This window comes from Ipomoea triloba, chromosome 11 (genome assembly GCF_003576645.1).
Source record: "Ipomoea triloba cultivar NCNSP0323 chromosome 11, ASM357664v1".
NCBI lineage: Eukaryota > Viridiplantae > Streptophyta > Magnoliopsida > Solanales > Convolvulaceae > Ipomoea > Ipomoea triloba.
This window is the reverse complement of record NC_044926.1, coordinates 3,297,398-3,310,385: the sequence shown is the minus strand read 5'-3', so window position 1 is coordinate 3,310,385 and position 12,988 is coordinate 3,297,398. Positions and strand designations below refer to the sequence as shown.

The 12,988-nt window shown below is 38.9% G+C and overlaps 4 protein-coding genes across 6 annotated transcripts; 3 read left to right on the top strand and 1 right to left on the bottom strand.

The window, feature by feature from the left end:
- The first annotated feature begins 849 nt into the window (after window positions 1-849).
- On the top strand, window positions 850-1,245 carry LOC115996982 (B-box domain protein 30-like). The gene has a single exon (XM_031236428.1). The coding sequence runs from the start codon at window positions 850-852 to the stop codon at window positions 1,243-1,245; it is 396 nt and encodes a 131-aa protein (XP_031092288.1).
- A 1,656-nt stretch (window positions 1,246-2,901) lies between these two features.
- LOC115996640 lies at window positions 2,902-5,314 on the top strand. Its single transcript, XM_031235974.1, has 3 exons — window positions 2,902-3,810; window positions 3,968-4,501; window positions 4,587-5,314. The coding sequence occupies exons 1-3, from the start codon at window positions 3,031-3,033 to the stop codon at window positions 4,695-4,697; spliced, it is 1,425 nt and encodes a 474-aa protein (XP_031091834.1). The 5' UTR covers window positions 2,902-3,030; the 3' UTR covers window positions 4,698-5,314.
- A 120-nt stretch (window positions 5,315-5,434) lies between these two features.
- On the top strand, window positions 5,435-8,070 carry LOC115996641. 2 transcript variants are annotated; one of them, XM_031235976.1, is made up of 4 exons: window positions 5,435-6,050; window positions 6,160-6,912; window positions 6,993-7,526; window positions 7,723-8,070. In XM_031235976.1, the coding sequence occupies exons 2-4, from the start codon at window positions 6,199-6,201 to the stop codon at window positions 7,831-7,833; spliced, it is 1,359 nt and encodes a 452-aa protein (XP_031091836.1). In that variant the 5' UTR covers window positions 5,435-6,050; window positions 6,160-6,198; the 3' UTR covers window positions 7,834-8,070. The 2 variants fall into 2 exon arrangements, with proteins under 2 accessions (XP_031091836.1, XP_031091835.1); XM_031235975.1 differs by having other exon boundaries at window positions 5,435-6,912.
- A 124-nt stretch (window positions 8,071-8,194) lies between these two features.
- On the bottom strand, window positions 8,195-12,426 carry LOC115996638 (protein SIEVE ELEMENT OCCLUSION B-like). 2 transcript variants are annotated; one of them, XM_031235973.1, is made up of 8 exons: window positions 12,091-12,426; window positions 11,873-11,945; window positions 11,098-11,181; window positions 10,555-10,988; window positions 10,355-10,431; window positions 10,080-10,204; window positions 9,455-9,952; window positions 8,195-9,112 (listed from the first exon to the last, which is right to left on the bottom strand). In XM_031235973.1, exons 2-8 carry the CDS (start codon window positions 11,879-11,881, stop codon window positions 8,531-8,533), a joined length of 1,809 nt encoding a protein of 602 aa, XP_031091833.1. In that variant the 5' UTR covers window positions 11,882-11,945; window positions 12,091-12,426; the 3' UTR covers window positions 8,195-8,530. The 2 variants fall into 2 exon arrangements, with proteins under 2 accessions (XP_031091833.1, XP_031091832.1); XM_031235972.1 differs by lacking the exons at window positions 11,873-11,945; window positions 12,091-12,426 and adding an exon at window positions 11,351-11,746.
- Between the last annotated feature and the right edge of the window lie 562 nt (window positions 12,427-12,988).

The window sequence follows — 12,988 nt, the reverse complement described above, 5'->3', positions numbered from 1 at the left end:
GGAACAAAACTCTCAAGTCTTTAAAGCAGTTGAGTTCCATTGGCATCCTTGGCTCCATACATACAAGAAGTAGAAGAAGAGTCAAAATCATTTGTGTGATGTATATGGGACTCTCATTCTCACCTCAAATGTATGCATGTGGCCCCCACAAGACTTTAATTCTTGGCCATACACCTAAACTTCAATTCTTCTTTAGAAAACTAAAATTGACTTGGTAACCACTCACCAACAACAAATAAATCATGGCTCATAACACTCCTCCAAGCATCTCATAAAGCTTATAGCTTATTCAAGTAATATCTTATCTCATCATCCTCACCCCCTCATTCATCAACAACCTTGCTTCAATGCATTCACTACTTTCCACTAAAATTACTACTTAACCCCCAGATACCGAAATTAATAGCTAGCATAAATCTGTAATTTAACTATCAGTTTAATTCCTTAGTGTAAAAGATAAGATTGAAACCAGCTCCAGACAAATTAGTTAGTTGGTCAGTTTGATAATTATAAGATTCCAAATTTGACTTCTAGTCGATTAGAGCTGGTGCGGGACCCATTGATAATTCCCCTATATGAAATTGTAAGCAAGAAGGGAGCACCACACAAAGAGAAAGTGAATGGAGAAATGAGTAAAAACAGTGACCATTTGTCATGTAGTAGTGGCAATCATGTCATTCACTCATTCCAAACCACATAATAAGGACACCATTCCTTTGTTGCCATGAATTGCATGCCCAAAGAAGTAGTCCACACCATCCATCTCTCTCTATAAATGCCTTCCCTCTTCCCATCAATATATTCCTTCCATTTTTATCGCCAAAAATTTTTCTCTTTCTCTAGACTAATATGTGTAAGGGGAGAGGAGACCAAGAAACCTGCCGCCGGCTCGCCCCTCCGGCCGCCGCCGCCGCCGTCTCCGGCCGTGTCTCCTGCGAGCTCTGCGACTCCGAGGCTTCATTGTACTGCCAAGCCGACGACGCCTTTCTTTGCCGGAAATGCGACGGCTGGGTTCACGGCGCTAACTTCTTGGCGCGGCGCCACATCAGGTGCCTCCTTTGCGGCGTTTGTCGGAGCCTCACGCAGCGGTACCTCATCGGAACCTCCGTCCAGGTGGTGCTTCCGACGATCGTGAGCTCGCCGGAGAGAATTAGTAGTAGTGGTAATAGTAGAGTTAATGGTAGCCATGAAAATAGCAACAAAACCTTGTCCACAACGCTCAAGAAGCCCTTCTTGTTTCTCTGATTAAATTACACGTGTATTATATATATTATATGATTAATTAAATCTTCAAATCTTGAAGAGTTTTCGTTATACATATACATATTACTTTACATTACTCCGTACAGTTTTCTTCTTTTTCCCCCTTAATTATTTCCCCAATTATTGAGTACAGGATTATAAAATGTATATAAAAAACATTATTAATTTTTTTTGGAGAAACATTATTATTATTTTATTATTATCATTATTATTATTATATATATATGTGGTTATTAAAAAGAAAGCGATTGCAATGTATAGTTATAGTCCATAGAGTTGAAGTTGCGTTTGGTTAGTCATCGAAATGAGACATGAAATAAAGTATGCTAGGGACGTTTGTTGAAGCGTTTAAGTTAGGGATAATATCGACAAAATTAAAATGGGTATGCTTATATTGGTGATCTTGTCCATGAAAGTAACATGATCAAAGTAGATTGGGAATAATTATATATAGTAGCGATTACAAATTAAATGTGATATTATCTTATAATTTAAGGATCATAAATCATTTTATCGTTGTCGTTCAATTCCACAAATCATGTGATTCCATCAATCATGCCATTGCGCTAAAATGATCACTATTACACAATTACCATGGTAAGCCTGGATATCATAAATACAATTACTACCCTTCTACTATAAAAATACTCCATGGTTGAAGGTGATGGGGATGACACATCTTCATCCATAAACTCTACCAATAATATCTATATGCTCTACCAAAATCCTATAAAATATTCCAAGCTTGAGCTATATATACGTATACAAACACCCAAAACTTAAAAAATTAGAAAAAAAAACCTACAAATTATTGTAATTTTATATTTTTAAGTTCATGTTGGGTATAGGGTTGAGCACATAGTAAATTGGAGCGTATAGGGTATTTGTGGTAAATTCGCATCTAATCCATTAAATGCATGAGGATTTGAAAAAATCACATTTACATCCACTAAGAGTGTAGATCCAATCCAAACAAATTTATGCTAATAACATATTAGAAATGATCGAACAGATTTTAAGTCTAACCTAAAGCAATATTATTGAGTTTGTGATTATGACATGCATCATGAAGAAAACCAAATTTGACTTGAAGAATGAATAAGGCGGACAGTCAGAATTCAAAAACGACAATTGAGAATGAAACCTAAAACCCTAGGCTAGGTCTAGAAAAATTAAAAATTAAGATTAAATTATAATTTTAGATTTGGATAGCACTTGCTAGACACTCAATTGTGAGCTATTAAGCTTATACTCTATATATATAACTACATCATTTTGATTTCGAACAAGCGAAGCGGATGAGATATAGTAGATTTTCAAAAGTCAAATTTACATCTAACAATTAGTGACAAATTTCGATTAAGTGGTCTACATCCCATTCACTTTAAATGGATACAAATTTGATTGGAGTGGATTTAACAAATTTGACAAATTATAGAAAAATTTGATGAATCCTTACACGCCTTTAGTTAGGTTCTAAAATTAACAAGTGTAGAAAATATTTTTAAAAAGATACAAAGAGTGTTTTTTTTAAAAAAAGTTATTATAAGGTTAGGTTGGTCACATTTTATTAAGGTCATAAGACAAATCTTTTTAAAAAATTGTATGAATTATGAAAATAAAAACATATTTATTAAAAGAGTCAACAGGTGGCAAAGATTCTGCACCGAAGCAGTCGCCGGTTGCCGGCAATTTCATGTTCTTTGCTCCGATGAATTCTTCATAGAATCGCCATTGCAGTTTGGAGTTCTGTAAGAGAGAGTAGAGATGCAAATGACGATCAGCAGAGTCCTCTGTCACCTCACCGGAGTCAAAGATCTTCTTCTCTTCTTCTCCACAATCTTCATTTTTTACCTTCTTTATCTCCTCCGCCACCTCCCCACTCCCACCGCCATCACCGCCGTCACCACCACCACCGCCACCGCGCCAGTTTCCCTCTCCCAAATTCTCTTTTCCGTTGCCGGCTCCTCGCCGTCTTTTCCTCTCCGCACACCTTACCTAAACCTCTGGTACAATCCCAACTCCACAAACGCCGTCGTTTTCCTCGATAGGCCCAATACGCGTACGCCCAATCGCTCCTTACCCGCCCCGCCCGTTTTCATCTCATCCGACACTTCCCGTTTCCCTTACACCTTTCCCGCCGGCAAAAGATCAGCGATCCGCGTTGCTCGCGTCGTCAAGGACACTTTGGACCTCGAATTGAAGTCAAATTTCGATTTTTCTGATATTCGTTGGTTCGTGTTTGGGGACGACGATACCGTGTTCTTCGTGGAGAACGTGGCGAGGATTCTCTCCAAGTATGATGATCGGAAGTGGTATTACATTGGGGCCCATTCCGAGAGTTACGAGCAGAACGAGAAGTACTCGTTTGATATGGCTTTTGGAGGGGGCGGATTCGCCATTAGTGCTCCTCTGGCTAGGGTTTTAGCTAGGATTTTGGACTCTTGTCTGTTCAGGTATCCCAATTTGTATGGTAGTGATGCCAGGATCTTTGCTTGCTTGGCTGAGCTTGGAGTCAGTTTGACTCATGAACTAGGGTTTCATCAGGTAAAGCTCTGGTTTAAGTTCTCTGATCAATTTAGTTAGATTTTGTAAAGGTGTAATCTTTTTGAATTGATTAGTTATTACACATCAGAAAACATGATAAAGCTGTTTAACATTTGTTGTTTGTTTGTGATTGAAATGTTGTTTTTGTTATTGACAGGTTGATGTCCGGGGAGATATTTTTGGGATGCTTTCTGCACATCCATTGGCATCTGCAGCATCCCTTCATCACTTAGATACTGTGGACCCGATTTTTCCAGGAATGTCTAGAATTCAAGCTGTTGAGCATCTTTTCGAAGCTGTTCGTGCTGATTCGGCTCGGATACTGCAGCAGAGTGTTTGTTATGACCATTCCAACGTGTTCACTGTTTCAGTTGCCTGGGGTTATGCGGTTCAGGTGTTCCAAGGGAATCGCCTTCTCCCGGATCTCCTCCAATTGCACAGAACATTCAGACCTTGGAAGAGGGGTAGGAAGGCGTTTTTGAGCCATTATATGTTCAATACTAAAGATTTCCCGAGTGATCCGTGTGAAATGCCTGCTATCTTCTACTTGAATAGCGTTCTTTCTCTGACAAATGGATCCCGGACCACGTACACAAGGCAGAATGTTTGGAATTGTGAAAGGAACACTGCAATAAAGGAATTGGTTAATGTCAAAGTCTTCTCAGGGAGGCTGGATTTTGACGTTGGACAGGTCTTATTTAACTATTGCTCTATGGTGTTTTTGTTCCTGTCCTGTTTAATTGATTTACTGAACTAATTTGTTTCCTCTAACTCAGCTGAAGGCCCCTCGTCGCCACTGCTGTGACATTTCTTCACCAGTTAATGAAACACTGGTTATTGGCATTAGAGAATGCGGGGAAGATGAACTTATCAGAATGCAGACATAGATTTCACTTCAATTCCAGTCTGACAGTTGAGCATATTATTTGACATGGTGGGATCATGACCACTGTTTTATCCCCACAACCGCGACTAACTCACAACAAGCCACCAACTGCCCATTCTTTCAATTCTCACCGAACTCACTTCAACACCATCAACCACCTAACCAAAAGCTTCCACTGTCTCTACAGGATACAGCACTATGAGATCTCTGTGCCCAAATTTATGTTGTACAAGGGATGCTGGGTTTTCACATCTCTGGTCATGCACCATGATTCCATAGTTTTGGTGGATATATAAGTGCTATTTCTCTCAAAGGAAGACTGAGCTTCACTTCCCTAGTAAACCTTGGAAGCTTTGTTCAGATTACCTCTTCAGTTTCTTTGCTCGGCCTCTGCTATTTTCAAGGATAGTGAAGACATTTGATCCACCACCAGCTGGTATTTGTAATTTGTATACTTCATAAAGTTCATATATGAAGAAATTTCAATTTGTGTACTCTAATGATTACGCTATCGTGTGATACTCAGTCGGCAATGTGTTTGATGCATGTGTATATGTATATGAAAACCATTTGGGAGGGTCAACTTCAGCTAAGTTGGTCAGACCATTGATTTGGTAACTTCACAAGATTACGAGTTCAACTCCCAGTGGCATTGGTATATTCGTCTTCTTAGTTTGAGCCAATCAGCTAGGGCAACCTAAGTTGGTTTAACTTTTGATGGTCTTTTGTCAACTAAGGTTACAAAGACGGAGTTTACTCCGTGCCCACTTTCTTATAGCGGTTGCAGGTTTTCCTCTTCATCCAAAATAAAGCACGCACTTGAGTAGTAGTCACGAGTTTATCTCGTGAGTCAGAAAAGTAATGTTTTCTGCACACGGACTCTTGCTGAAGGTCAAACTCCATAGATTCATCTATGCTAACAACACTTTTCTGATGAATGGACTAATATTGGACTCTTACCTAACAACTAACTTCGGTTGGGACGCAGGTTTTGAATTGTCTTGTTGAGTTGCAGTCTTCGCTGACATAGATTTTTACCATAATTAGCGATGGAGCACGTGGCCGAGGTCAGCCGCCACCTTTACGTGAATTACAGTCCATGCCGCCGTTAAGCGTGGTGGCTTTCGTGATCTTTAAACCATGATTTGAATCCCCTTCTGGGAATGATCAAACCCCATATTTACTTGAAGTTTCCAATCACATGATTTGACTTTAGATTCTTCGAGGAGAATGGGTTCTTGTTCTTCATCTGTACAGCTCTGATTTAGTCAACTAGAAACGTGTACGCACTTCGTTAGTGGAGACGTAAAAGGTTGTCAAATTTATCTTGCTTTTTTGCGACGATTGCGGGCAGGTCGGTACTGTATGTCTATACTATTACTATACTACAACGCCTTGTCGCCTCTAAACTCTTCATTTCTACTGAGATTACCAGAGGGAATTGGAAAATGGTGTTTTTTCAGGCTCCGGGGAAAGTTAAATCGTCGGAGAAATTCAAGAATATGGTTCTAATCTGCTCTTCTCTCTGCGTAGTGTACCTGGTTTGTGCCTTTGTTCTTGTTCCCAGCACCAAGCTTCTCCACGTTTCGGTTTCTTTGCAGGGTGTCTCGTCCCCTACTTCTCTGGAACACATTGTTTTCGGCATTGCGTCGAGCGAGAAATCGTGGGCGAAGAGGAAGGAGTATGTGAAGCTGTGGTGGAGGCCTAGTAGAATGAAGGGGTGTGTTTTTCTTGATAGTGAGGTAAAGCAGGAGGACAATAACACTGATTCTCTCCCTCCGGTGTGCATTTCCGGGGACACGTCGAGTTTCCGGTACACTTACCGGGGTGGGAACCCGTCTGCCATCCGCATTGCTCGTGTGGTCTCGGAAGTGGTCTCCCTCAACCATTCCGATGTCCGGTGGTTCGTGTTTGGGGACGATGACACCGTGTTCTTCCCGGATAATCTGGTGAAGACGCTGTCCAAGTATGATCACGGGCTCTGGTACTATATTGGCACCAACTCTGAGGATTTGGTGCAGAATAATTTCTTTTCCTTTGAAATGGCATTTGGTGGAGCTGGTTTCGCCATTAGCTATTCTCTGGCAAAAGCTCTGGCCAAAGTCTTTGATTCTTGTCTTCACCGCTACCCTCATTTATATGGAAGCGACGGCAGAGTTCATGCCTGTTTATCCGAGCTCGGCGTTTCATTAACACACGAGCCCGGTTTTCACCAGGTACCATTTCACCTCAATTTAGAATCTTTTTTGGGTGACGAGGAAAACTAACACTTTAACGGTGGTTTTTTGGGAAACAGATGGATATTCGAGGGAATGTATTTGGATTGTTGGCAGCACATCCACTCAGACCTCTGGTTTCTCTGCATCACATGGAGGTTTTCGACCCGATCTTCCCCAACATGACGACGACAAAGGCTTTGGAGCATTTGTACAAAGCCGTCAGCATTGATCCCCACCGGATTTTGCAGCAAACGGTGTGTTATGATCGGTGGTTTTCCTGGACCATTTCGGTTTCTTGGGGCTATGCAGTCCAAATACATGGAAACCATCTGCTTTTGCCAGATGCACTGCGAGCGCAGGAGAGTTACTCGCCATGGAGAAAGAGCAAGAAGGACATACCTTACGGCTTCGATTCCCGGGGTTACCACCCTGATCCTTGCCGCCGGCAGACGGTTTTCTACATGGATAGAGTGTCTTCTTCCCACAGAGATGGAATCACCAGTATTTACAGGAAACTGACAACAGACAATTGCACCTTTGACAAGGCTTCTCCCAGAAACCTTGATGAAATCAGAGTTTTTACCCAGAAGTTAGACCTCAACAGTAAAGAGGTATGCACTTTCAAAACTTCCTCCTTTTCTTTTTGGATGACGAGGAAAACCCAGTCACTACCCCGCCTAACCCTAGCCAACTTAGGATTCCAAATAAACCAACCTAAGTTGCACATAGCTGACTGGCACTTTCAGAGCTTCCTTAAATTCATAGCATTTTGTTCTTATTTCTCAGCCTTTTTCACAATGCTTGCAGTTACTAGCACCGCGGAGGCATTGTTGCGATGTGCTGCCTTCTTCAGCAGATAAAGCTCTGGAAATCGGAATTAGAGAGTGCAAAGAAGAAGAACTAGTTTACATGCATTAATCCTATACTCCCCCTATCAATCACCATAACTAAAGACGATATACGACTGTTCTATCTGATTGACTCGGCAACAACGCCAGGTAAAAACAATGTATTAGCCAAACTACCTTACTTGCTATGGATACATTTTTCTGGTTAAAGCAAGCTTTGTAATTAGCATCAGAAGAAAAAAAAAAGTCAAACAAATAAAATTGTAGCATGTTTATATACTGAAATGTATTGGAGTTGTTGCCTCAATCAAACAGATAAGAGTAGATGGCCTTTGGCCTGCAATCAATTATTGCATTCATAACATAATGTGCAAATCTTTATACTTAAAACATGCATATTATTGAATCCCAGCAAGTCCAATAACCACAACTTATAGTAACAGATGGCATGCTCCATCACCAAAACACTATTTATACATATGGTGCTTATGATGAGGAATATCATCATATGAAATCGAGAAATAAATACACACAAGTTATGATAATCATGTGTCATCCAAAACAAAACACCACTGAAGGAAATTCACACACTAATTATAAAACAAATGAAGAAATAGTGTTGAAGATTTAGTTTAGGACTTGGGAGTCTCAGAGTACAAACAGGGGCATTCAAGATTGAGATTCTACAAGAGAATTGATGAGTGGAAATTTGGGGTTAATGGTACCTGAAGAAGCACCCCTCCCTTTTTATGGATCAGTGGACCGCCTCAGGTCTTTGCCGTTGGATCAGTGGTACTCTGTGTTTTTTTATCACCCAAGCAATGGAAGGTGACGGATTTCCTCATTGGACGACCACAGATACTTTGGGAGCAAACTCTCATTTTGGGTATCTCCGGAAATGTTGGCAGGAAATGTAAGGTCTCGCAACTCTTTGATATACAAGCATTCAAAGACTTCACAAGGCCATTCTTTTTCCACTCTTCAGGTTTGCACTTATTCAAGCAGTTAAGCATAACGTTGCCCAACGCTTTGGCCATTGAATTACTTGAGCATTCACTGATGATTGCCCAGCCACGACGACTCCAGTGGAAGCTACACATTGTCAGGGCTCCCTCTTTGATTGGATCATCACTTTGTTCATTTACTTGTTTGGAACGAGAAACAAATATTGCCTCAATCCTCGCCCATGTTATCCAAGCCACACTCAAGCTGTCTAGGTTAAGCATCTTCATATTATCAGGGGGAATACTCAAATCATTTGCAATAGCTCCCACTCTGGCCTCGAATCTCTTGATCCATTCTATGTCTTTTCCGCCATACATGCATATGTAATTCTTCTCATCTTTAATCTGGAATTTAGAAAAAATAAATCCAAAAACTAAATAATTCTGCTACTAGAGACTAGGCATATTAAAGGAAGTTGGGTATGAAATCATGACAAAAAAGGTCCTATCGATTTCCAATTACTACATTTCATACTTTGATACAATTTGAAATAATTTATAATTATGATCAGTTGTGGTTTAGAAACAAATTGCTGGAGCAATGATAGAAAGCGTTAATAAATATATGAAAATTTCCACGATGGTTTATGCTTTTAAATGGACTGAAAATATGCAACTCAAGTACTAGCTAGGTATCCAAAAAGGAAGAAGACGAAAGAAAGAAATGATCAATAGCTGAGTTCTTACCCATTGATCCAACTGAGTGATCTTTTCATGATCTTTAGTTTCTGATGTAAATTCAGGGAGGGGGAGCAGTAACTTTAAACTCCATGTCTGAGATTTCCAGAGCTCTGTCTCCTTGTCATCAGTGAAAGGATAAGCCCCCTTGCTTCCCCAAATGAGAATCATAGGTAATGCATTTTTGTTCACAATGTTGCCATATCTATCAAATGCAACAATTATTGATCTCTTCTTGAACTCCCAACCATTCTCAATGAATTTAACAATGGTCCCATCTAGCAATTGAGGCTTCCGTACAACAAGCCATGGCATTAATTTTCGTTTCGTTTCATATGTTTGCTCATTCCAATCTTCGGATTTATCAAAGACTGGCAACCAGACAAATTGGAACTCATCTTTACGTGCAGCATGTACCCGTTTCACAGTTTCAATTTCATCATCAAGTGGATCAAGGTTTGAAATATATAGCAGCACTGGTTTATTCTTCAACATATCAACTTTTTGCTGTCATTGTAGTTATATATGTTTCAGTTTGGGGGTTTCATTATGATAAATTAGTACCAATTCAAATTCATTAAATCTAATATTCATCATATTTAGAGTTTAATTTCTAGAATTTTCTAAAACTTACTGGAATTTTAGTGTCACCATCAATAAGTGGCACGGGCATATGGTCCTCACAGCAGATCACATCTGTTAGAATGGTGATATTCTTCTGGGGGAAAAGCCTCCATAGCTTTTCAGATGTTTCTTTTTCTTTAGATTCATCATGTGATACAAGACAAAATGATTGGAATTTCCAGATCCCGTTCACATAATGGTTAGCAAAAACAATACTAAAACATTTACATTCTACAAGTCAAGAAAAAAAAATATGATTAATAAATTGAAAATGTGAGGACATACCAATTTGTTGGTGAAGCTCAGTCACTTTCTCCGTTAGATAATATAGCTCCCACTGCTCTGCGGTAGAAGATATGCTCCTAGTCACTCATTTTATGGTGAAGCTAACCTCAGTATAGAACAGTTCGAAAGGTATGGAGAAGAAAATGTCAAGAGATAAATATAAAATATCAAATGTCAACAGTCAAGAATTCAAAGCGTACTCGTATCCTGTGCTGGCAAGGTTTGTGATAATGGATTGGCAAATCACAATACTCTGAATTATCCAATAGATAGCAATATGAAGTTTTGCGTCCAGATCTTCTATTGGTGTTTTAGAACTAATGTGATTAACATACAAGTACTTCACCCTCCAAAGGTACTTAATCAGATCCATTGCAGCCTTGGCTAGTTTGGCAATGTTGATATAGAGATCCTCTTCAAAAAAGTCTGCCGGCACGTTCTCAAGTAATGATAGCAATTTGGCTGTAGAATCTGAGGAGTGTTGCTCGACAAGAAGCCGAAATTCTCCATAATTGATGGCAAAAGCTGCTAAGGCAACTACTCCCTTTGCAATCCATTTCAAAGTTGAAAGAGCACCAAACATGGAGAGCACTATTTCGTTTGTGTCTTGATTCCTGTTACAGCTTCCCAATATCTGGGACACATGTTATCCATTACATTCTCATGCAAGACATTATTTAAAATTGTAATGTATATATTTCATCCTACATTATCAATTAAAAATAATTACTTGCCCTTTTTACCTCAGATGAAATGACATTTATTTTGGATGCAAAATTTTGGTGCATCTTCCCAATGACTTCATATTGGAACTTTGGCCTTTCCTCCTAACAAATAAAACAAATGTCAGGCAATGACTATACAAAGCACTGGAAAATGTATAGCTTTTTTGAGACAAATCTGTGAGTCAATAAATCAAAGCATTGGAGAGAGATACATGAACAATTGTGCAATAAATTTCATATGAAAGATATAATTAGCTTAAATAATACTAACCGCAGAATCAGAGGACACGTTGGGAGTGTATATAATATCCTCAATGAGTTCTAGGATAGGAAGCATATTGAATTCAAGGTTGTCTAGATCATAAGTAGCCTTAATTTTCTTGAGGATTGCAGTCTCCTCCATGGTAAAGATTTCGCTACTATTTGTAACTTGCTCCTTGACATTCCCCATGGTTGCAATTCTTAAGAGAGCTTAACTATGATTTCTATGGCTTCTTCAGTTGCAAAATGCTTTGTGGTTCTTATTTATGGAAGGCCAAGGCCTGGTTAGAGTGAAGCAGAATAAAGGCAATGGAACCAAATACCATGCTTCATCTAAGGTCCATCTCAAATTCCTATAAGCAATACTCTATATATTCTCTAACGACAAAAAAGGTTGATTGTAACAAGAAATAATCAATCAACAATTTCAGTAAACTTGAAATGTCCAAAAGTAAGATTCAATAAGGATATATAATTTGCTTAGCCAGCAAGGAAAAAGAAAGAGAGCTAATAGGGCATAATATTGCTTTACCAAATCCATACATACATACGCTCCGCTTTTGAGCTACGGATGATCACTGCTCTCAGCTTACATTTACTGGAAACTGCAAGCAAAGAATATAGGCTTTAGTTTACTTCCTTTACGCTACCAATTAGGAGCTCGAATTCTCCAAGCCTCACAATCATCCATGCCACCCAATAAACAAATGCAATTCCAAATAAATAACGATGGAGACATGATACTCGTACCTCTTACATCGGAACAGATAGTCAACCAACCAAGCAATATAATGCCAGAAATGTTCTCTGGATTTCTAATTCCCTAGTGAACCAAATATGAATTTGGAGCCAGCAACAAGGACAAAGCCGCTGCTCTCTGCCAAACGACGAACATTGCGCGTTGCGACATTTCCCCGCACATAAGCGCCGCCGCTTTTTCTCTATCCCTCGCCCCGCCAACATAACTTTCTGATCCGGCGGCGATCTATTGCAGAGTTAGAGATACAGACCTGACAGCTTGAGCGATTGAACATCTCACGCCATCTTGGAAGACGGACAAGATTAGAGTGGTTTAAAAAAAATAATCCGTAATAATATCACAAATTATAGAGTAATTATAATGAATTTGTTATAATGCAGCGGCCAAAATTCCATTTTAACTTGATCAAGGAATGAAATCAAAGGCGATTTATTATAAACCACTAAACCAAAAAAATATGATGCTATTTTGATAAATATTTTAAATGTTAAAGTGCATCAATCAATACTACAACGTGCACTGATCAATATTACAAACTACGTTAACAATAAACAAAGTACACTCTTGGGTGCACTTTTATATATCATCATATATACTTTGTAATTGTGTATAATGCACTTCAAAATTTGAAATATTTACCAAAATGACATAGTATTTTTCCTTTAAATTTTCTTGTTTTACAACAGTTTTAGTTCAACTATGCACTTCAAAATTTGAAATATTTACCAAAATGACATAGTATTTTTCCTTTAAATTTTCTTGTTTTACAACAGTTTTAGATCAATAGTTGAAATCATTTCGAAATTTTTTCATTAAAAAAAAAACAGATCTATAGATGATATTAATTTGGGGAATTAAACATTTGCATGTGCATATGAAGCATGTGTT

Bases quoted from the DNA above. Each gene is read 5' to 3' on its own strand.
- LOC115996641 (XM_031235975.1), top strand. From the start codon at position 6,145: ATGGTGTTTTTTCAGGCTCCGGGGAAAGTTAAATCGTCGGAGAAATTC. The intron at 6,913-6,992 runs GTACCATTTCAC...TTTGGGAAACAG, and splicing joins ACGAGCCCGGTTTTCACCAG to ATGGATATTCGAGGGAATGT. The intron at 7,527-7,722 runs GTATGCACTTTC...CAATGCTTGCAG, and splicing joins TAGACCTCAACAGTAAAGAG to TTACTAGCACCGCGGAGGCA.
- LOC115996982 (XM_031236428.1), top strand. From the start codon at position 850: ATGTGTAAGGGGAGAGGAGACCAAGAAACCTGCCGCCGGCTCGCCCCT.
- LOC115996640 (XM_031235974.1), top strand. From the start codon at position 3,031: ATGCAAATGACGATCAGCAGAGTCCTCTGTCACCTCACCGGAGTCAAA. The intron at 3,811-3,967 runs GTAAAGCTCTGG...TGTTATTGACAG, and splicing joins ATGAACTAGGGTTTCATCAG to GTTGATGTCCGGGGAGATAT. The intron at 4,502-4,586 runs GTCTTATTTAAC...CCTCTAACTCAG, and splicing joins TGGATTTTGACGTTGGACAG to CTGAAGGCCCCTCGTCGCCA.
- LOC115996638 (XM_031235972.1), bottom strand. From the start codon at position 11,530: ATGGGGAATGTCAAGGAGCAAGTTACAAATAGTAGCGAAATCTTTACC. The intron at 11,182-11,350 runs GTTAGTATTATT...TTTATTTGTTAG, and splicing joins ACGTGTCCTCTGATTCTGCG to GAGGAAAGGCCAAAGTTCCA. The intron at 10,989-11,097 runs GTAAAAAGGGCA...CATGTGTCCCAG, and splicing joins TAAATGTCATTTCATCTGAG to ATATTGGGAAGCTGTAACAG.